At 41.5% G+C, this 23,741-nt stretch overlaps 2 protein-coding genes across 4 annotated transcripts; both read right to left on the reverse strand.

Moving 5' to 3' along the window:
- Positions 1 to 5,041: 5,041 nt before the first annotated feature.
- Positions 5,042 to 10,272, reverse strand: LOC145419301 (protein-glutamine gamma-glutamyltransferase 5-like). Of its 2 annotated transcripts, none has more exons than XM_080301616.1 (14): positions 10,138 to 10,272; positions 9,737 to 9,919; positions 9,398 to 9,631; positions 8,976 to 9,094; positions 8,489 to 8,617; positions 7,954 to 8,131; positions 7,619 to 7,754; positions 7,415 to 7,518; positions 7,082 to 7,321; positions 6,879 to 6,941; positions 6,575 to 6,784; positions 6,284 to 6,441; positions 5,735 to 5,871; positions 5,042 to 5,378 (listed from the first exon to the last, which is right to left on the reverse strand). In XM_080301616.1, the coding sequence occupies exons 1-14, from the start codon at positions 10,142 to 10,144 to the stop codon at positions 5,225 to 5,227; spliced, it is 2,052 nt and encodes a 683-aa protein (XP_080157742.1). In that variant the 5' UTR covers positions 10,145 to 10,272; the 3' UTR covers positions 5,042 to 5,224. The 2 variants fall into 2 exon arrangements, with proteins under 2 accessions (XP_080157742.1, XP_080157741.1); XM_080301615.1 differs by having other exon boundaries at positions 6,575 to 6,787.
- Positions 10,273 to 15,313: 5,041 nt separating this feature from the next.
- LOC145428843 (protein-glutamine gamma-glutamyltransferase 5-like) lies at positions 15,314 to 20,544 on the reverse strand. Of its 2 annotated transcripts, none has more exons than XM_080301619.1 (14): positions 20,410 to 20,544; positions 20,009 to 20,191; positions 19,670 to 19,903; positions 19,248 to 19,366; positions 18,761 to 18,889; positions 18,226 to 18,403; positions 17,891 to 18,026; positions 17,687 to 17,790; positions 17,354 to 17,593; positions 17,151 to 17,213; positions 16,847 to 17,056; positions 16,556 to 16,713; positions 16,007 to 16,143; positions 15,314 to 15,650 (listed from the first exon to the last, which is right to left on the reverse strand). In XM_080301619.1, exons 1-14 carry the CDS (start codon positions 20,414 to 20,416, stop codon positions 15,497 to 15,499), a joined length of 2,052 nt encoding a protein of 683 aa, XP_080157745.1. In that variant the 5' UTR covers positions 20,417 to 20,544; the 3' UTR covers positions 15,314 to 15,496. The 2 variants fall into 2 exon arrangements, with proteins under 2 accessions (XP_080157745.1, XP_080157744.1); XM_080301618.1 differs by having other exon boundaries at positions 16,847 to 17,059.
- Between the last annotated feature and the right edge of the window lie 3,197 nt (positions 20,545 to 23,741).

Below are 23,741 nucleotides of genomic sequence, written 5' to 3' on the forward strand. Positions count from 1 at the left end.
AATAGAATCTGCATTCAGACGTCATGTTATGACACAGGATTCAACTGAAGGATGATTCTATTACCCAAGTCCTAGATTTTGTTTCACATACAGGTCTGTTATCCAAATATTACTGTTTACATTGTGTTCTAAGTTTATTTGCAGAGAGGCTTTTTTCTGACGATTTTGAATGAATGACACTTGTTAACGGCTAGTTTGATGCACCCACTATTTGAATATGTGACTAATACTATATTACAAAGTTCTGCATATACAGTATGAGGTGGTACTAACTATTTATTTTGTTGACTATAAGGTTGAGTTGGATGTTCGAAAACTTGTGTGAAATTATTTCAGTTTTGTGACATGGCACGTTATCCTGCTGGAAGCAGCCAGCTGAAAATGGGCACAATATTGTCATAAAGATAAGGACATGGTTAGCAACAATACTCGGATAGGTCGTGCATTTAAACAATGCTAAACTGGTACTAAGGAGTCTAAAATGTGCCAAGAAAATGTCCCCCAGAGCTGCGACAGCCTGAAACTTTGATACAAGGCAGGATCATTTCTTGCTCTTATTGTGTTTAACCCAAATACTGGCCCTGCCATCCAAATGACCAGGCAACATTTTTCCAGTTGTCTGTTGTCCAGTTTTTGATGAGCTCATGTGAACTGTATATTCAGTTTCCTGATTTAGGTGACAGGGATGGCTGTTGTGGTATTCTGCTGCTGTAGCCCATCTGCATTAACATGTTCAATATACTGTGCAATCAGTGATGTTCTTTTGCATACTTTGGTTGGAACAAGTGTTTAACCTTTCAGTATGAAGCAGTCTGGCCATTTTCCTCTGACTTTTGACATCAACAAGTGATTTTCACCCTGAGAGCTGCAGCTCACTAGCTATTTTCTCTTTTTAGATGATTCTCTGTAATCCCAGAGATAGTTGTCCATCAGTTCAAGCACCAGTTTCTGAAAGACCAGTCTATTCACGCCCTCTGGATTAATAGTATTTATACATTTAGATTTTTTTATGCTTATATTTATAATACACATAGCATAATAGGAAAAGCTAAAAATAAAATTATGGCACAGTATTTTATTTTGAATTTATCATAATTATCACTTTAACACATTTTCTAATGGTTTTCGTAGTCTTCTTTTACATGGGCAGCCTCACTGCTTTGGGGTTGAGATAATAAAATATGAAAGATTTTATATCAAATGATTCCACTGAAAAAAATGTTCATCTAATTTAAAAAAAACTTTATGAATGAAACTCCCACACATGCTTTCATGCTTTGAATGAAAACACACACACACACCCCACTGTTTGCACATCATGTCCCAAAGATGACAAAACAGGTTTTAGCATTCCATAGATAATCACAGTGTTGCTGCATGTGACATTTTGTGATCAGAACTTTGAAGGAGGTGTCTCTTCGTCTTTTCAAACTGCAGAACACAGTGTCCCAATTCAAGAACATTTGAGCACATTCTGTTAAATGGGTGCTTTGAATTCAGATTCAAGGTCAAGATTTTAGTACGTGCACAGATTCTTTTAGATGTTTTATCTCTAATAAATAACATTTATCCTACAGAATTTGCTCATTTATTTATAAATTAACTCATTGAGATAAAGTGGGGATGAGGGGAATGACCCGCCAATTTCGGGGTCACCGGGGGCGAGGTCACTGAGGCAGTTAAACAACTCCTTGGTGGCAGAGCCCCTGGTGTTGATGAGGTCCGCCCCGAGTTCCTGAAGGCTCTGGACGTTGTAGGGCTGTCCTGGTTGACACGCCTCTGCAATGTTGCGTGGAGATCAGGGGCAGTACCTGTGGACTGGCAGACCGGGGTGGTGGTCCCCATCTTTAAGAAGGGGGACCGGAGGGTGTGTTCCAACTACAGGGGGATCACACTCCTCAGCCTCCCTGGGAAAGTCTATGCCAGGGTGTTGGAAAGGAGAGTTCGTCCGCTAGTCGAACCTCAGATACAGGAGGAACAATGCGGTTTTCGTCCTGGTCGTGGAACACTGGACCAGCTCTTTATCCTCTCGAGGATACTTGAGGGTGCATGGGAGTTTGCCCAACCAGTCTACATGTGTTTTGTGGACTTGGAGAAGGCATTCGACCGTGTCCCTCGGGGTGTCCTGTGGGAGGTGTTGCGGGAGTATGGGGTGTCTGGCCCATTGCTACGGGCCATTCGATCCCTATACAACCGTTGCAAGAGCTTGGTTCGCATTGCCGGCAATAAGTCGGACTCGTTCCCGGTGGGTGATGGGCTCCGCCAGGGCTGCCCTTTGTCTCCGGTTCTGTTCATAATTTTTATGGACAGGATTTCTAGGCGCAGCCAAGTGGCGGAGGGCTTTCGCTTTGGTGGCCTCAGAATCTCATCTCTGATTTTTGCGGATGATGTGGTTCTGTTGGCTTCATCGGGTGGGGGCCTCCAGCTCGCACTGGAACGGTTCGCAGCCGAGTGTGAAGCAGCGGGAATGAGGATCAGCACCTCCAAATCTGAGGCCATGGTTCTCAGCCGGAAAAGGGTGGAGTGCCCTCTCCGGGTCGGGGATGAGTTCCTGCCCCAAGTGGAGGAGTTCAAGTATCTCGGGGTCTTGTTCGCGAGTGATGGGAGAAGGGAGCCGGAGATCGACAGACGGATTGGGGCTGCAGCTGCAGTAATGCGGACACTGCACCGGTCCGTCGTGGTGAAGAGGGAGCTGAGTGTAAAAGCGAAGCTCTCAATTTACCGGTCGATCTACGTCCCCTTTCTTTTTTTTTTTTCTTTTTTTTTTCTTTTTTTTTTGCCTGTCCCGTTTGGCTCTTTTGCCATCAGAATTGTTGTCTAAAGGCAAAGAAAGATGCCCAACGGATTTACTTTACCAAATTGACCATCCCAGCCTTGCCGTAATGGTCCATTTGATTCCCTTTTATTTTTCATTTTATTTTCACTTACTGAATACGGGACAGACTTGACTGGGGGAAAGAAGGGGAGAAAGAAAGAGGGAAAGAGAAACAGCTGAGAAGAGGGACGGGGGAGAAGGGCAAAAGACAAAAACCAACAGAATGAGCAGGAAAAAAAATAAGAAAAAAAAATGCATATATCGATCACCTGGGTCACCTGCTGAGAAAGAAAAAAGAAAACAAGCAGAAGAGAACAAGAGTAATAGAATAAACAACATCACAATGATATATGGGAATATGACAGTAAATACTAAATATTAAACATTATTGTGCAGCACATAAGATCAACAGAACACAGTGTGCTTTGAGGTAGGAGCCAAAAAGGGTGTAGTTTGTGGGTGTGATCACCCGTGTGTACACCTGTGAGCATGGACGCGCTTGTTTGTTGTTTTTTTTTAAAAGGTTCCTTCATGTAATGATCTGCTAGAGGGTGTGGGGGGGCCACAGCCCCGTCCTCCAGGGCATGAAGGAGGTATGGAGGAGATCAAAACTCCAGACATCCAGAGGCCCCCAGAACACAACAGACCAAGGAAGACCAACAGAGGGGCAGCCGCGCCACTGTCCCAGAAAGAGCTGAGGAGAGTCCCAGATGAGGGCTCACTCAGCAGCCACGGAGCAGAAGCCAGGGGGAGTTGCAGTGACGCGCCCGTGAGCTCCGCCGGCAGCCAGCCGTGCCTGAGTGACCGAGCCCCAGGCCAAGAGGCCGGGGGCACCCCACCTCCGAAGTGGCCTCGCTCGGGACGATCTACGTCCCTACCCTCACCTATGGCCACGAGCTGTGGGTAGTGACCGAAAGAACGAGATCGCGGATACAAGCGGCAGAAATGAGCTTCCTCCGAAGGGTGGCTGGCCTCTCCCTTAGAGATAGGGTGAGAAGTTCGGTCATCCGGGAGGGGCTCAGAGTAGAGCCGCTGCTCCTCCACATCGAAAGGAGCCAGCTGAGGTGGTTCGGGCATCTGACAAGGATGCCCCCTGGGCGCCTCCTGGGTGAGGTGTTCCAGGCATGTTCCACCGGGAGGAGGCCCCGGGGCAGACCCAGGACACGCTGGAGAGATTATATCTCTCGGTTGGCCTGGGAACGCCTTGGTATTCCCCTGGATAAGCTGGAGGAGGTGGCTGGGGAGAGGGAGGTCTGGGCCTCTTTGCTTAGGCTGCTGCCCCCGCGACCCGGCCCCGGACAAAGCGGATGAAGATGGATGGATGGATGGATGGAGATAAAGTGGGGAGACCGTGGCTTAGGCGGTTGGGAAGCGTATCTGTAACCGGAAGGTCGCCAGTTCGATCCCCGGGCTCTCTATCCTGGTCATTGTGTCCTTGGGCACGACACTTTACCCTACCACCTACTGGTGTTGGCCAGAGGGGCCAATGGCGCAATATGGAAGCCTCGCTTCTGTCAGTGTGCCCCAGGGCAACTGTGGCTACAACCGTAGCTTGCCTCCACCAGTGTGTAAATGCGAGAGTGAATGAATAGTGGCATTGTAAAGCGCTTTGGGTGCCTTGAAAAGCGCTATATAAATCCAATCCATTATTATTAAGTGAAAGAATGTCTTTTAATGTATCCAGGATGACTTTGGCCCTCGGACTATCGGTCTTAGCGTTGAAGGGTCGCCCTTTCAGGTAAACACTGACTCTGAATGGGGCATGACAGATTTGATGTTTCTGATGCCATTTGTCCTATGACTCATTTACTGGTTTAGTTTTACAATACAGTACGGTAATAGTTTGGGAGCTCTGCATAAAACAATAATCACAGTTAAAGACCAAAAATCTGCTCAAAATGTTTTGATGAGTTGGCTTGAAGATGCTGTATTATAGGCTGGTGCTTGAATGAATCTTTACCTTTAATTATGGGTTGTATATTGTTTTCTTTACTGTCATTAAGTTCCTAATAACCTGTTTGTAATATAGTTGGACTGGTATGATTGTGCATGTGCCGATTACACTGAAAAACTTTAAAATTTTAAAGTTTTCCATGCACAAAATCACTCGAGGGACTTTTCTTTCTTTATGGGGAAAGATCACCATCTTCAGGCCAAGAAAAGTAGTAACATAAAGACACTGATAGACTCATACACTGTGTGGCTTTTAGAAGAAATGAGACAGAATTGAACATTTTATGATTTTATTTCTCAAATAAAGGTAAAAGTACAACAATAAATTAAAAAATATATATCTTTGGGTATCAATGTTAATTTTTATGACACATATACACAAATAAAAACAATAAATAGCTAAATAAATAATATTTACATTCTTCATTTACAGCATAGGAAACATGGCTGCAGGTGCTAAACACTGTTGACAGAGACCATCTTAAAGCCTCTGATGGTGACATTCATATTTGTGAGCCACAGGCTGGCTTGCAGCATCTTTTCTCCCACCATGTTGGGCATGAACGGGATTGGCTGATCCACTCTTCCTCCTGGAGGCAGTGGGGGCATCCTGCAGGAAAATGTAGAAAGCTTATTTTAAAAAAATGTTTTCAAAATGTAGAAATTTATTCCAGTAACTTAGAGTGGCTGACTACAATAAACGTCCTGTCACTTTGCATCACGCCTCTAAGCAAACATTCAGTGATTATCCTGCTATGCAGCCATGAACATATACATGCATAAAACAATGCAAACATACCACAGTGACAAGTCAACATTCTCTCAAGAAAGACAGTGTTCCTTTCTGCACTGCACAGTGACACTCCTCTATTTTAGAATTCCTGTCATTAGCAGGCATTTATGGCGTTCTAAAGTCCCTGTGGTGTCTATTAATTATTGCCCATGAGACAAAAAAATCATTCTTACCTGAACTGAACTTTGCCTTGGAGCAGCCCAGCCCCAGCTACAGTCAGTACTCCACTGACTGGGTGAGAATATGGGTTGATGAAGGTCACTAGGGCAGTCTGTTCGCTGTGTTGCTTGATGGACTTTTCATCTGCAACCTGAAGGACAAACACATTAGTAAACCCAGAACATTTCCTCAAGTTCTCCATTATATAACTTTAAGCTAATAAATATGACATAACATCTGCTGTCTGCAACTCATACTTGTAACTATATGATTACATTTTTATTCAAAAAGGAGAAATATTATAGAAATTTTCAAAACCACCGATGCATTTTTTTCACAGCTGGTGCATCATCAAATCAGATATGAAAATCCTGAATGCCCTTTAAATACTTTCTTATAATATTACATAGCAACCTGTACTTGGTATCAAAGCATTGGAATTTGTGCTCAAAGACATAAAGTTTAATTAATTAATTTGTTTAAAGAAGTTTAAGTTGATGGATGCAATAAGTCTGTATGTGAGAAACTTTAAGGAGGAAATATTGAGAATTTTTGTAAAGTACCTGTATGATGAGCTGTGGACTGGTGATGTTGAACTCCTCTGAGCTCAGGACTCTCTCCTGACTGGCAGTATCCTCCACAACAACTGCAAGGTTGATCAGGTTATCCCCCACCACGTCTTCATACTGTGCTAGGGGGATCTTCTGCCTCACTACCTTGACTGGATAGAGGAAGTGACACAGAAATTAGGTTGTGTTAAATAAATAGTCAAATCCAAATAGATTAAGATCTGAAAACAACAACAGTCCTTCAAAGGTGAATATTTTAGTTGTAGATGAGAAAAGTAAATGTACCTTCCATAGGTGCAAGTTGTAAGACACCGTGGTTTTCCCAGAAGGTGTCCGAGGGGCTGTGGTTGTATTCTTTTGCCTGGGCATTGAGGTGAATCTTCAACATCTTGGCTACATTCTGCTTGTTCATGATTTTCACGCTGAAGCTGACAGGCTCCCCAACAATGGGGAATTTGTCCAGGGTCAGGAAGACTAGCACTCCCTGGGATGAACCTGCTGAATAAACATGAAAAAGTCCTCATGAAGAGATATGTTTTTAAAGAAATCCATATAAACTCTGATGAATACATTCAAAACTACAAATTACCTCTTCTTAGTGTTGAGTCACCTGAACTTGAAGAGCTTCTTGATGAAAGTGTTGAAGTTGGGCCTGTGTTATAAAGACAGAAAGACAAATGTGAGTATGTGAGAGTGCTATTATTTCACTTTATCACTTTAGTTCAATATATCACTTCATTAAATTGCATAATGTGCAAATCAATGAGCAGAATTCTAGTTTTATGGTCATACTTTTGATGTATTTGTAATCTCCTGTGATCTTTTGCAATCTGGGGAACCCAACAGCCTTAGTGCAGATGAGGGAGCCAACTCTCTCAGTGTCTTTGCTGAACCCGAGCACCTGACCCTGGCCCAAGATGATTGTATGGATATCAGCATTCACACTGGCGTAGACAAATGGGACATCATAGAACAGGTCCACACGCTTGTTCTTTATTGCTTTGACTGGTGTGGGGCCACAGCAGTACACTCCTGTGATGATGGCAGAAACAAGACCGTTTTGAAGAAGTTCACAAAGAATTAAAGAGTGGAAGAAAAAGTTTAAGAACTTTTTTTAGCACACACCTCCACTTCTCTGCTGAGGAGTCGGGTCAAGAACTTGCCAGCCATCCATTCCAGATTCAAGATCCCGACGAGTCATCCAGCACTCCACCCAGACATGGAAGTTCCTGTTAAAGTCCAACAAAAGATAAAGTTAAGCATTAAAATGTCATTAAAGTCTTTAAAGTAGTTAAATAATACAGTTTATAAGCAAAATATAAAACTGACCAGATGCTGTCTTTGGTGCGGTTTAACTTCTGCCCTGTTGCGCTGTAGTATTCCTCAATCACCAGGTTGCCATCAGTGTCATGGGCAGAGTTGAAGTTTGTGATCACACGGCAAGGAATGCCAAGAACTCTCATAACTGAAGCACAATTGATTTTAAAAAACAGTGTTAAAATATTTGAACACTGTCATGGAAAAAATGACTCGGTGTTAAAAAAAAAGAATGAAAACACTTTATTATGATAGCATCATTTAGAACAACTGATTATCAAAGACCAGAAGTACATGATCTAAGTTACTTGCTTTTATAAGGTTTTAAAAGATGAAGATATAAGCACCTGTGCACATGACAGCTGCAAAAACCCAGCACTGTCCATACTTGACTGGGCTGTTACCAGACTGGTTCCACTTTCTCAAAATGTCCCCACTCCCAGTCCACATGGAGGGACTGACACCTTGTTTGAAGTCGCCTGTCCAGTTCCCCTTCAGCACCCCACGGTCATCCTCACTGTTGATCTAAACACAAAGCACAACTTAAGTATAGTTTTTACTGTTTGCACAGCACGTGCCAAAGATGCCAAAACAGGTTTGGGCATCCCATAATTTTCCATGTTGCCTTGGCAGTTTTACAGTAATAATTACAGTGTTGCTGCATGTGACATTTAGTGTTCAGAACATTGAAGGCTGTGTCTCTTCATCGTGTCAATGTGCAGAACATAGTGTCCCAGGTTAAGCCCAAGCTTGTTTAACAAGTAGAAATGATGCTCATGTAATAGATTGTAAACAAGATCCAAAAACTAATGTGATTCATACAATTTGTAAAGCTAGTTAATGTTGAATTTGTGTTGCTAGACAGAATCTGTTGACACTCACCATGGCAGACACAACCCGGCTGAGGTACACGGGGTTGTTTCGGTTCAGGTAGTCCATCTTTCTGTTCTTTTTGTGCTGAGGGCTGACTTGGAGCAAATTCAAGCATGCCTCCAGAACACCAGACTCATACTTTACAAGCAGAAAAAAGAAAAGAGAAAATTTGAGTACATCCTGTTAAGCAGGTGGTTTGAAGTCAGATTTAAGGTCAAGATTTTACTATGTGCACACATACTTTAAGATGTTTTATCTCATTGATCCTCCAAAATTTGCACATTTATTCATTTTCAAATATTGTTTTGAAGAATTATTAAAGTGAACTGAAAGTGAACACTGGGAATCTTTCAAAACAGTGTTACAGAGAATACGATCTTTATGCACTTTGATAAAACATAATACACTCATACATAATACCTCATTTAAAAGGCACATCTTCTGGTAATACTTTTTTTTTTTGAGTTGCTTAGTGTTCAGTTTGCGACTTTCTTACCTGATCAAAAGACCACGGTCTTTCAACAATGTTTGTCCCTGATCCCATAAACAGCAACCCAAAGTCACTCTGGATATATTCTTCTCTCTGATCCTCAAATGGGATGTATACTGTATCCTCTGCAAGAAATACATCCTGCATTTAGAACCACACAGTGTACTAACATTTTCAAGTCATGCTCAATTCAACATTTTCAAAGAGATTTACAGATCATTCAGTCCACGGACCTATATAGTACTGTAGCAGATACTTAAAAATAAGTAATTAATAATTTATTATGTATTCTACAATAATGTAATTTTCAATATGGTTTGTGTGTTAGGCCACACAAACCATATATGTATTCTGATACATATATGGTTGCTGCAACAAGCTACCAAAATAAATCTGATTCTCCAGCACTGATACTTTGCTTTACTTACCAGAACACCAGGGGTTGCAGAGCAGGATGAAATTGCCATATGCAGAGCTTTTCTTGCCATCCTGAGTAAGCACACACAGCTGAAATCTGTAGGAGCCGACTGAGGCAGAGGCAGGAGAGTAGATGTAGATAGAAGGTTTCAGAGGGTTCCACTCCTCAGGGTCAATATAGGCATTCCAGCTGGACTTGGAAGAGCTCTTGGAGAAGGTTACAGGCATTACTGCGTACAGGTTACCTGATGGGAAAATTGAGGAATGTTAGAAACACAAGCAAAAGCCTTAAATTGTGGGTTAGACCACTTGTATACAAAAGCATCCATGCAATATACTCAAGAAAGTACCTAGCATGATTTTCACCCTCAGAGTATTGATCTTAGGGTTGAAGGGTCGCCCTTCCAGCTGAACGCTGACTTTAAATGGGGCTCCTCTCCGCACCACCAGAGATTTGGTGTTCCTGAAGCCATTCGTCCTATGACTCTCAAGGTTTTCTGATTGTTCCAGGTCAACATATTTTATCCTCAAGTCTGCAAGTTGAGAAAAAGAAACATTAAAGACTGTCAACATCATACATTGTCTGTAACAGTAAAAGGCAATCACGCACAGCAGTAATCATGGTAATAATCAAATCATAATCATAGTCTTTATCAAGAGTGAATTTGCTCTGTATAACAAATGAATAGTAATGAATAGTAAGGAACAGAAAAGAGTGAAAGAGTTTGCATTTCTGAAGATGAAATCTCACCTTCCATCTCTTAGTCTCTCTTTCTCACAGCAACGTTGTATGACTCCACTATCGCCCACTAAAGCTATATAAGCATTTTGCCCAACCCTTCTTAAGCATTTCAGAAGGCGGGGAGAACGCAGTGTGACTTTCTTGAATAGAATCTGCATTCAGACGTCATGTTATGACACAGGATTCAACTGAAGGATGATTCTATTACCCAAGTCCTAGATTTTGTTTCACATACAGGTCTGTTATCCAAATATTACTGTTTACATTGTGTTCTAAGTTTATTTGCAGAGAGGCTTTTTTCTGACGATTTTGAATGAATGACACTTGTTAACGGCTAGTTTGATGCACCCACTATTTGAATATGTGACTAATACGATATTACAAAGTTCTGCATATACAGTATGAGGTGGTACTAACTATTTATTTTGTTGACTATAAGGTTGAGTTGGATGTTCGAAAACTTGTGTGAAATTATTTCAGTTTTGTGACATGGCACGTTATCCTGCTGGAAGCAGCCAGCTGAAAATGGGCACAATATTGTCATAAAGATAAGGACATGGTTAGCAACAATACTCGGATAGGTCGTGCATTTAAACAATGCTAAACTGGTACTAAGGAGTCTAAAATGTGCCAAGAAAATGTCCCCCAGAGCTGCGACAGCCTGAAACTTTGATACAAGGCAGGATCATTTCTTGCTCTTATTGTGTTTAACCCAAATACTGGCCCTGCCATCCAAATGACCAGGCAACATTTTTCCAGTTGTCTGTTGTCCAGTTTTTGATGAGCTCATGTGAACTGTATATTCAGTTTCCTGATTTAGGTGACAGGGATGGCTGTTGTGGTATTCTGCTGCTGTAGCCCATCTGCATTAACATGTTCAATATACTGTGCAATCAGTGATGTTCTTTTGCATACTTTGGTTGGAACAAGTGTTTAACCTTTCAGTATGAAGCAGTCTGGCCATTTTCCTCTGACTTTTGACATCAACAAGTGATTTTCACCCTGAGAGCTGCAGCTCACTAGTTATTTTCTCTTTTTAGATGATTCTCTGTAATCCCAGAGATAGTTGTCCATCAGTTCAAGCACCAGTTTCTGAAAGACCAGTCTATTCACGCCCTCTGGATTAATAGTATTTATACATTTAGATTTTTTTATGCTTATATTTATAATACACATAGCATAATAGGAAAAGCTAAAAATAAAATTATGGCACAGTATTTTATTTTGAATTTATCATAATTATCACTTTAACACATTTTCTAATGGTTTTCGTAGTCTTCTTTTACATGGGCAGCCTCACTGCTTTGGGGTTGAGATAATAAAATATGAAAGATTTTATATCAAATGATTCCACTGAAAAAAATGTTCATCTAATTTAAAAAAAACTTTATGAATGAAACTCCCACACATGCTTTCATGCTTTGAATGAAAACACACACACACACCCCACTGTTTGCACATCATGTCCCAAAGATGACAAAACAGGTTTTAGCATTCCATAGATAATCACAGTGTTGCTGCATGTGACATTTTGTGATCAGAACTTTGAAGGAGGTGTCTCTTCGTCTTTTCAAACTGCAGAACACAGTGTCCCAATTCAAGAACATTTGAGCACATTCTGTTAAATGGGTGCTTTGAATTCAGATTCAAGGTCAAGATTTTAGTACGTGCACAGATTCTTTTAGATGTTTTATCTCTAATAAATAACATTTATCCTACAGAATTTGCTCATTTATTTATAAATTAACTCATTGAGATAAAGTGGGGATGAGGGGAATGACCCGCCAATTTCGGGGTCACCGGGGGCGAGGTCACTGAGGCAGTTAAACAACTCCTTGGTGGCAGAGCCCCTGGTGTTGATGAGGTCCGCCCCGAGTTCCTGAAGGCTCTGGACGTTGTAGGGCTGTCCTGGTTGACACGCCTCTGCAATGTTGCGTGGAGATCAGGGGCAGTACCTGTGGACTGGCAGACCGGGGTGGTGGTCCCCATCTTTAAGAAGGGGGACCGGAGGGTGTGTTCCAACTACAGGGGGATCACACTCCTCAGCCTCCCTGGGAAAGTCTATGCCAGGGTGTTGGAAAGGAGAGTTCGTCCGCTAGTCGAACCTCAGATACAGGAGGAACAATGCGGTTTTCGTCCTGGTCGTGGAACACTGGACCAGCTCTTTATCCTCTCGAGGATACTTGAGGGTGCATGGGAGTTTGCCCAACCAGTCTACATGTGTTTTGTGGACTTGGAGAAGGCATTCGACCGTGTCCCTCGGGGTGTCCTGTGGGAGGTGTTGCGGGAGTATGGGGTGTCTGGCCCATTGCTACGGGCCATTCGATCCCTATACAACCGTTGCAAGAGCTTGGTTCGCATTGCCGGCAATAAGTCGGACTCGTTCCCGGTGGGTGATGGGCTCCGCCAGGGCTGCCCTTTGTCTCCGGTTCTGTTCATAATTTTTATGGACAGGATTTCTAGGCGCAGCCAAGTGGCGGAGGGCTTTCGCTTTGGTGGCCTCAGAATCTCATCTCTGATTTTTGCGGATGATGTGGTTCTGTTGGCTTCATCGGGTGGGGGCCTCCAGCTCGCACTGGAACGGTTCGCAGCCGAGTGTGAAGCAGCGGGAATGAGGATCAGCACCTCCAAATCTGAGGCCATGGTTCTCAGCCGGAAAAGGGTGGAGTGCCCTCTCCGGGTCGGGGATGAGTTCCTGCCCCAAGTGGAGGAGTTCAAGTATCTCGGGGTCTTGTTCGCGAGTGATGGGAGAAGGGAGCCGGAGATCGACAGACGGATTGGGGCTGCAGCTGCAGTAATGCGGACACTGCACCGGTCCGTCGTGGTGAAGAGGGAGCTGAGTGTAAAAGCGAAGCTCTCAATTTACCGGTCGATCTACGTCCCCTTTCTTTTTTTTTTTTCTTTTTTTTTTCTTTTTTTTTTGCCTGTCCCGTTTGGCTCTTTTGCCATCAGAATTGTTGTCTAAAGGCAAAGAAAGATGCCCAACGGATTTACTTTACCAAATTGACCATCCCAGCCTTGCCGTAATGGTCCATTTGATTCCCTTTTATTTTTCATTTTATTTTCACTTACTGAATACGGGACAGACTTGACTGGGGGAAAGAAGGGGAGAAAGAAAGAGGGAAAGAGAAACAGCTGAGAAGAGGGACGGGGGAGAAGGGCAAAAGACAAAAACCAACAGAATGAGCAGGAAAAAAAATAAGAAAAAAAAATGCATATATCGATCACCTGGGTCACCTGCTGAGAAAGAAAAAAGAAAACAAGCAGAAGAGAACAAGAGTAATAGAATAAACAACATCACAATGATATATGGGAATATGACAGTAAATACTAAATATTAAACATTATTGTGCAGCACATAAGATCAACAGAACACAGTGTGCTTTGAGGTAGGAGCCAAAAAGGGTGTAGTTTGTGGGTGTGATCACCCGTGTGTACACCTGTGAGCATGGACGCGCTTGTTTGTTGTTTTTTTTTAAAAGGTTCCTTCATGTAATGATCTGCTAGAGGGTGTGGGGGGGCCACAGCCCCGTCCTCCAGGGCATGAAGGAGGTATGGAGGAGATCAAAACTCCAGACATCCAGAGGCCCCCAGAACACAACAGACCAAGGAAGACCAACAGAGGGGCAGCCGCGCCACTGTCCCAGAAAGAGCTGAGGAGAGTCCCAGATGAGGGCTCACTCAGCAGCCACGGAGCAGAAGCCAGGGGGAGTTGCAGTGACGCGCCCGTGAGCTCCGCCGGCAGCCAGCCGTGCCTGAGTGACCGAGCCCCAGGCCAAGAGGCCGGGGGCACCCCACCTCCGAAGTGGCCTCGCTCGGGACGATCTACGTCCCTACCCTCACCTATGGCCACGAGCTGTGGGTAGTGACCGAAAGAACGAGATCGCGGATACAAGCGGCAGAAATGAGCTTCCTCCGAAGGGTGGCTGGCCTCTCCCTTAGAGATAGGGTGAGAAGTTCGGTCATCCGGGAGGGGCTCAGAGTAGAGCCGCTGCTCCTCCACATCGAAAGGAGCCAGCTGAGGTGGTTCGGGCATCTGACAAGGATGCCCCCTGGGCGCCTCCTGGGTGAGGTGTTCCAGGCATGTTCCACCGGGAGGAGGCCCCGGGGCAGACCCAGGACACGCTGGAGAGATTATATCTCTCGGTTGGCCTGGGAACGCCTTGGTATTCCCCTGGATAAGCTGGAGGAGGTGGCTGGGGAGAGGGAGGTCTGGGCCTCTTTGCTTAGGCTGCTGCCCCCGCGACCCGGCCCCGGACAAAGCGGATGAAGATGGATGGATGGATGGATGGAGATAAAGTGGGGAGACCGTGGCTTAGGCGGTTGGGAAGCGTATCTGTAACCGGAAGGTCGCCAGTTCGATCCCCGGGCTCTCTATCCTGGTCATTGTGTCCTTGGGCACGACACTTTACCCTACCACCTACTGGTGTTGGCCAGAGGGGCCAATGGCGCAATATGGAAGCCTCGCTTCTGTCAGTGTGCCCCAGGGCAACTGTGGCTACAACCGTAGCTTGCCTCCACCAGTGTGTAAATGCGAGAGTGAATGAATAGTGGCATTGTAAAGCGCTTTGGGTGCCTTGAAAAGCGCTATATAAATCCAATCCATTATTATTAAGTGAAAGAATGTCTTTTAATGTATCCAGGATGACTTTGGCCCTCGGACTATCGGTCTTAGCGTTGAAGGGTCGCCCTTTCAGGTAAACACTGACTCTGAATGGGGCATGACAGATTTGATGTTTCTGATGCCATTTGTCCTATGACTCATTTACTGGTTTAGTTTTACAATACAGTACGGTAATAGTTTGGGAGCTCTGCATAAAACAATAATCACAGTTAAAGACCAAAAATCTGCTCAAAATGTTTTGATGAGTTGGCTTGAAGATGCTGTATTATAGGCTGGTGCTTGAATGAATCTTTACCTTTAATTATGGGTTGTATATTGTTTTCTTTACTGTCATTAAGTTCCTAATAACCTGTTTGTAATATAGTTGGACTGGTATGATTGTGCATGTGCCGATTACACTGAAAAACTTTAAAATTTTAAAGTTTTCCATGCACAAAATCACTCGAGGGACTTTTCTTTCTTTATGGGGAAAGATCACCATCTTCAGGCCAAGAAAAGTAGTAACATAAAGACACTGATAGACTCATACACTGTGTGGCTTTTAGAAGAAATGAGACAGAATTGAACATTTTATGATTTTATTTCTCAAATAAAGGTAAAAGTACAACAATAAATTAAAAAATATATATCTTTGGGTATCAATGTTAATTTTTATGACACATATACACAAATAAAAACAATAAATAGCTAAATAAATAATATTTACATTCTTCATTTACAGCATAGGAAACATGGCTGCAGGTGCTAAACACTGTTGACAGAGACCATCTTAAAGCCTCTGATGGTGACATTCATATTTGTGAGCCACAGGCTGGCTTGCAGCATCTTTTCTCCCACCATGTTGGGCATGAACGGGATTGGCTGATCCACTCTTCCTCCTGGAGGCAGTGGGGGCATCCTGCAGGAAAATGTAGAAAGCTTATTTTAAAAAAATGTTTTCAAAATGTAGAAATTTATTCCAGTAACTTAGAGTGGCTGACTACAATAAACGTCCTGTCACTTTGCATCACGCCTCTAAGCAAACATTCAGTGATTATCCTGCTATGCAGCCATGAACATATACATGCATAAAACAATGCAAACATACCACAGTGACAAGTCAACATTCTCTCAAGAAAGACAGTGTTCCTTTCTGCACTGCACAGTGACACTCCTCTATTTTAGAATTCCTGTCATTAGCAGGCATTTATGGCGTTCTAAAGTCCCTGTGGTGTCTATTAATTATTGCCCATGAGACAAAAAAATCATTCTTACCTGAACTGAACTTTGCCTTGGAGCAGCCCAGCCCCAGCTACAGTCAGTACTCCACTGACTGGGTGAGAATATGGGTTGATGAAGGTCACTAGGGCAGTCTGTTCGCTGTGTTGCTTGATGGACTTTTCATCTGCAACCTGAAGGACAAACACATTAGTAAACCCAGAACATTTCCTCAAGTTCTCCATTATATAACTTTAAGCTAATAAATATGACATAACATCTGCTGTCTGCAACTCATACTTGTAACTATATGATTACATTTTTATTCAAAAAGGAGAAATATTATAGAAATTTTCAAAACCACCGATGCATTTTTTTCACAGCTGGTGCATCATCAAATCAGATATGAAAATCCTGAATGCCCTTTAAATACTTTCTTATAATATTACATAGCAACCTGTACTTGGTATCAAAGCATTGGAATTTGTGCTCAAAGACATAAAGTTTAATTAATTAATTTGTTTAAAGAAGTTTAAGTTGATGGATGCAATAAGTCTGTATGTGAGAAACTTTAAGGAGGAAATATTGAGAATTTTTGTAAAGTACCTGTATGATGAGCTGTGGACTGGTGATGTTGAACTCCTCTGAGCTCAGGACTCTCTCCTGACTGGCAGTATCCTCCACAACAACTGCAAGGTTGATCAGGTTATCCCCCACCACGTCTTCATACTGTGCTAGGGGGATCTTCTGCCTCACTACCTTGACTGGATAGAGGAAGTGACACAGAAATTAGGTTGTGTTAAATAAATAGTCAAATCCAAATAGATTAAGATCTGAAAACAACAACAGTCCTTCAAAGGTGAATATTTTAGTTGTAGATGAGAAAAGTAAATGTACCTTCCATAGGTGCAAGTTGTAAGACACCGTGGTTTTCCCAGAAGGTGTCCGAGGGGCTGTGGTTGTATTCTTTTGCCTGGGCATTGAGGTGAATCTTCAACATCTTGGCTACATTCTGCTTGTTCATGATTTTCACGCTGAAGCTGACAGGCTCCCCAACAATGGGGAATTTGTCCAGGGTCAGGAAGACTAGCACTCCCTGGGATGAACCTGCTGAATAAACATGAAAAAGTCCTCATGAAGAGATATGTTTTTAAAGAAATCCATATAAACTCTGATGAATACATTCAAAACTACAAATTACCTCTTCTTAGTGTTGAGTCACCTGAACTTGAAGAGCTTCTTGATGAAAGTGTTGAAGTTGGGCCTGTGTTATAAAGACAGAAAGACAAATGTGAGTATGTGAGAGTGCTATTATTTCACTTTATCACTTTAGTTCAATATATCACTTCATTAAATTGCATAATGTGCAAATCAATGAGCAGAATTCTAGTTTTATGGTCATACTTTTGATGTATTTGTAATCTCCTGTGATCTTTTGCAATCTGGGGAACCCAACAGCCTTAGTGCAGATGAGGGAGCCAACTCTCTCAGTGTCTTTGCTGAACCCGAGCACCTGACCCTGGCCCAAGATGATTGTATGGATATCAGCATTCACACTGGCGTAGACAAATGGGACATCATAGAACAGGTCCACACGCTTGTTCTTTATTGCTTTGACTGGTGCGGGGCCACAGCAGTACACTCCTGTGATGATGGCAGAAACAAGACCGTTTTGAAGAAGTTCACAAAGAATTAAAGAGTGGAAGAAAAAGTTTAAGAACTTTTTTTAGCACACACCTCCACTTCTCTGCTGAGGAGTCGGGTCAAGAACTTGCCAGCCATCCATTCCAGATTCAAGATCCCGACGAGTCATCCAGCACTCCACCCAGACATGGAAGTTCCTGTTAAAGTCCAACAAAAGATAAAGTTAAGCATTAAAATGTCATTAAAGTCTTTAAAGTAGTTAAATAATACAGTTTATAAGCAAAATATAAAACTGACCAGATGCTGTCTTTGGTGCGGTTTAACTTCTGCCCTGTTGCGCTGTAGTATTCCTCAATCACCAGGTTGCCATCAGTGTCATGGGCAGAGTTGAAGTTTGTGATCACACGGCAAGGAATGCCAAGAACTCTCATAACTGAAGCACAATTGATTTTAAAAAACAGTGTTAAAATATTTGAACACTGTCATGGAAAAAATGACTCGGTGTTAAAAAAAAAGAATGAAAACACTTTATTATGATAGCATCATTTAGAACAACTGATTATCAAAGACCAGAAGTACATGATCTAAGTTACTTGCTTTTATAAGGTTTTAAAAGATGAAGATATAAGCACCTGTGCACATGACAGCTGCAAAAACCCAGCACTGTCCATACTTGACTGGGCTGTTACCAGACTGGTTCCACTTTCTCAAAATGTCCCCACTCCCAGTCCACATGGAGGGACTGACACCTTGTTTGAAGTCGCCTGTCCAGTTCCCCTTCAGCACCCCACGGTCATCCTCACTGTTGATCTAAACACAAAGCACAACTTAAGTATAGTTTTTACTGTTTGCACAGCACGTGCCAAAGATGCCAAAACAGGTTTGGGCATCCCATAATTTTCCATGTTGCCTTGGCAGTTTTACAGTAATAATTACAGTGTTGCTGCATGTGACATTTAGTGTTCAGAACATTGAAGGCTGTGTCTCTTCATCGTGTCAATGTGCAGAACATAGTGTCCCAGGTTAAGCCCAAGCTTGTTTAACAAGTAGAAATGATGCTCATGTAATAGATTGTAAACAAGATCCAAAAACTAATGTGATTCATACAATTTGTAAAGCTAGTTAATGTTGAATTTGTGTTGCTAGACAGAATCTGTTGACACTCACCATGGCAGACACAACCCGGCTGAGGTACACGGGGTTGTTTCGGTTCAGGTAGTCCATCTTTCTGTTCTTTTTGTGCTGAGGGCTGACTTGGAGCAAATTCAAGCATGCCTCCAGAACACCAGACTCATACTTTACAAGCAGAAAAAAGAAAAGAGAAAATTTGAGTACATCCTGTTAAGCAGGTGGTTTGAAGTCAGATTTAAGGTCAAGATTTTACTATGTGCACACATACTTTAAGATGTTTTATCTCATTGATCCTCCAAAATTTGCACATTTATTCATTTTCAAATATTGTTTTGAAGAATTATTAAAGTGAACTGAAAGTGAACACTGGGAATCTTTCAAAACAGTGTTACAGAGAATACGATCTTTATGCACTTTGATAAAACATAATACACTCATACATAATACCTCATTTAAAAGGCACATCTTCTGGTAATACTTTTTTTTTTTGAGTTGCTTAGTGTTCAGTTTGCGACTTTCTTACCTGATCAAAAGACCACGGTCTTTCAACAATGTTTGTCCCTGATCCCATAAACAGCAACCCAAAGTCACTCTGGATATATTCTTCTCTCTGATCCTCAAATGGGATGTATACTGTATCCTCTGCAAGAAATACATCCTGCATTTAGAACCACACAGTGTACTAACATTTTCAAGTCATGCTCAATTCAACATTTTCAAAGAGATTTACAGATCATTCAGTCCACGGACCTATATAGTACTGTAGCAGATACTTAAAAATAAGTAATTAATAATTTATTATGTATTCTACAATAATGTAATTTTCAATATGGTTTGTGTGTTAGGCCACACAAACCATATATGTATTCTGATACATATATGGTTGCTGCAACAAGCTACCAAAATAAATCTGATTCTCCAGCACTGATACTTTGCTTTACTTACCAGAACACCAGGGGTTGCAGAGCAGGATGAAATTGCCATATGCAGAGCTTTTCTTGCCATCCTGAGTAAGCACACACAGCTGAAATCTGTAGGAGCCGACTGAGGCAGAGGCAGGAGAGTAGATGTAGATAGAAGGTTTCAGAGGGTTCCACTCCTCAGGGTCAATATAGGCATTCCAGCTGGACTTGGAAGAGCTCTTGGAGAAGGTTACAGGCATTACTGCGTACAGGTTACCTGATGGGAAAATTGAGGAATGTTAGAAACACAAGCAAAAGCCTTAAATTGTGGGTTAGACCACTTGTATACAAAAGCATCCATGCAATATACTCAGGAAAGTACCTAGCATGATTTTCACCCTCAGAGTATTGATCTTAGGGTTGAAGGGTCGCCCTTCCAGCTGAACGCTGACTTTAAATGGGGCTCCTCTCCGCACCACCAGAGATTTGGTGTTCCTGAAGCCATTCGTCCTATGACTCTCAAGGTTTTCTGATTGTTCCAGGTCAACATATTTTATCCTCAAGTCTGCAAGTTGAGAAAAAGAAACATTAAAGACTGTCAACATCATACATTGTCTGTAACAGTAAAAGGCAATCACGCACAGCAGTAATCATGGTAATAATCAAATCATAATCATAGTCTTTATCAAGAGTGAATTTGCTCTGTATAACAAATGAATAGTAATGAATAGTAAGGAACAGAAAAGAGTGAAAGAGTTTGCATTTCTGAAGATGAAATCTCACCTTCCATCTCTTAGTCTCTCTTTCTCACAGCAACGTTGTATGACTCCACTATCGCCCACTAAAGCTATATAAGCATTTTGCCCAACCCTTCTTAAGCATTTCAGAAGGCGGGGAGAACGCAGTGTGACTTTCTTGAATAGAATCTGCATTCAGACGTCATGTTATGACACAGGATTCAACTGAAGGATGATTCTATTACCCAAGTCCTAGATTTTGTTTCACATACAGGTCTGTTATCCAAATATTACTGTTTACATTGTGTTCTAAGTTTATTTGCAGAGAGGCTTTTTTCTGACGATTTTGAATGAATGACACTTGTTAACGGCTAGTTTGATGCACCCACTATTTGAATATGTGACTAATACGATATTACAAAGTTCTGCATATACAGTATGAGGTGGTACTAACTATTTATTTTGTTGACTATAAGGTTGAGTTGGATGTTCGAAAACTTGTGTGAAATTATTTCAGTTTTGTGACATGGCACGTTATCCTGCTGGAAGCAGCCAGCTGAAAATGGGCACAATATTGTCATAAAGATAAGGACATGGTTAGCAACAATACTCGGATAGGTCGTGCATTTAAACAATGCTAAACTGGTACTAAGGAGTCTAAAATGTGCCAAGAAAATGTCCCCCAGAGCTGCGACAGCCTGAAACTTTGATACAAGGCAGGATCATTTCTTGCTCTTATTGTGTTTAACCCAAATACTGGCCCTGCCATCCAAATGACCAGGCAACATTTTTCCAGTTGTCTGTTGTCCAGTTTTTGATGAGCTCATGTGAACTGTATATTCAGTTTCCTGATTTAGGTGACAGGGATGGCTGTTGTGGTATTCTGCTGCTGTAGCCCATCTGCATTAACATGTTCAATATACTGTGCAATCAGTGATGTTCTTTTGCATACTTTGGTTGGAACAAGTGTTTAACCTTTCAGTATGAAGCAGTCTGGCCATTTTCCTCTGACTTTTGACATCAACAAGTGATTTTCACCCTGAGAGCTGCAGCTCACTAGCTATTTTCTCTTTGTAGATGATTCTCTGTAATCCCAGAGATAGTTGTCCATCAGTTCAAGCATCAGTTTCTGAAAGACCAGTCTATTCACGCCCTCTGGATGACGTATTATCCTTTTCACTATTACCACCTTTATATTTCAAAGTAAAATATCAATATCAATATTAACAGTTTGTTGCAAAACACTTGCTTATTTTGATAATCTCCACAGCTTTAAAATTTCAGGTATCTGGTGGTTTTCATAGTTGTCTTTTACATGGGCAGCCTCCCTGCCTGACATTGGAGATGAGATACTAAACTATGAAAGATTTTATCTTGTTTGAATCCACTGGAAAAAATGTCCATCTATTCTAAAAAATAAATTAGACTCCCACATGCTTTCACGCTTTGATTACATTAAAAAGAGTCACAAAAATATGCATACCAACCCACCTAGTCCACCCTGTTACTGTGGAAAACAGTAACTGGGTGGACAATAAGAAAGAGCATGTTTTATGCTTAAGTCAACTATTATTATTCGTATGATGCACAACAGGGTTGCGTGTGAATAGAAATTCTTTTTTAACATTTTTATAAGCCATATGATCAAATTTACAAAAATACTGGTTTATGTTGTAAATAAATGTAACCTGGTGGACATGTGATGATAAACCATCAGTGAACCACTGTGAAACATGAAAAAATGGCTGATGAAAGAGTATTTTCTCTTTGTCTCGTAGATGATTTTCCTTCAAAAATATATAACGAACTATAAGCAATAAAACTAGAGGACCAATGAAGAGTGTGTTTCTTTTTATACAATTTTAAAAGAAAATGTTAGCAGATAAACTGGAAACAATTTTTTTTTTCATGTTTCTTGTTTGACTTTATGAATTGTTGGGTTTCTTAGCAGGATAACACATGAGACCAGAGTTGGAGTCTATTTTCAGACAAATAGACCACTTTCACAGACTTCCCTCTGGGTTTTGCTTTATCTCTATGATTGTTTATTCTGTATACCTACTGCTGTAAAAACAACTTTTCCCCAGCAGACATTTTATCATGCACACAGATGACACTGCTTTAGTAAGCCCCTACATGATTTGTTAAGGTAAATCATCATGGTAACAATAACCAATAAGTTGTTAGGAACTGCGTTTCCTATTTTAGAAAGTGGCATCTTCTTTTTTGCCTCCTCTTTTCAACTCTTGCCATCCGCATGGCACTATTGCCCCCACTTGCTCACAAAAGAAAAGATCTTTAGTTCCATATTGGTGTATAGAAATATCATGATTTTCCCAGAGGGACAAATAAATATAGATGAGTGACAAAGGCCTTTTTTTCTTTTCTTTTCTTGTCTACATTTCTTAATGCAAAATGAAGACATTTAAAATGATGTCAAATGCAATGAGGCTACATGAATATTAAAATCACCCTCTGTAATTATTTTATCTGAGCTGAATACTAAAAAAAAGCTGAGCACTTAAAAAAGAGAGATTAGACTTAAGGGGCAGGAGGAAAAATGGACAACAACAAATAACAACAACGCTTTCCAGTTAGGGTGGCTAAGAGTAAGGTTTTCAAATGAAAGACATGTGGTTTTTATTAATTATACATCTCCCTCAACTCTGTAAGGCAAAAGGTTAGAGCAGCTATCCATAAATGAGTAACAAAGCTAAACTATGAAGACAAAATTGGCCATTACATACATTCATACACACTCATGTGCAGCTTTCCCGCCTCTGTCACTTTATCTCTTTACACGAACATTCCTTAGGTTTTGTAATTCATTGATTAATCCACCTCAAATAAGTTGCTGCACAAGGATATGGAGTTTTGCCCCAGAATAGAAGCGTGGGAGGTTAGCTATTTGAAACTCATCATTGTTCACTCTAGTTTGCCTTTTAATGAAACTAGCATCATCATCATCATTGCGCAAATGTTTTTGTAGTGAATGAGCGCTCACCCACTTATAATTACAAGCACGCACAATATCTTGGGTGGGAAGCATTTTTGGAGAATGAGTACTGACTCGCTCTCATGAATTTTAACTGTTGCTTTCTATGTTTCATATCTGCCTGGATTATACTTTTCTTGCTCAAATCGTAACATAAGCCATTTGTTGAAAAGTGTTAGTGTAAGAGTGAACAGTACTGTGTTGCATTATTTTACATCAACAGTGTTTTTAGTTGAAGTTGTTTGATATTTTATTTTTTAACATTTGACATTTAACAAGTAACACCAGTGCCTTTTAGTCGCAGCACATATCGTTAGCTTCATAGCATAAGTGCCTAAGTCATTGACTTAGTCAAATGACTTAGGCAATTATGCTATGAAGCT

Source organism: Astatotilapia calliptera, chromosome 5, assembly GCF_964374335.1.
Source record: "Astatotilapia calliptera chromosome 5, fAstCal68.1, whole genome shotgun sequence".
Classification (NCBI taxonomy): Eukaryota; Metazoa; Chordata; class Actinopteri; order Cichliformes; family Cichlidae; genus Astatotilapia; species Astatotilapia calliptera.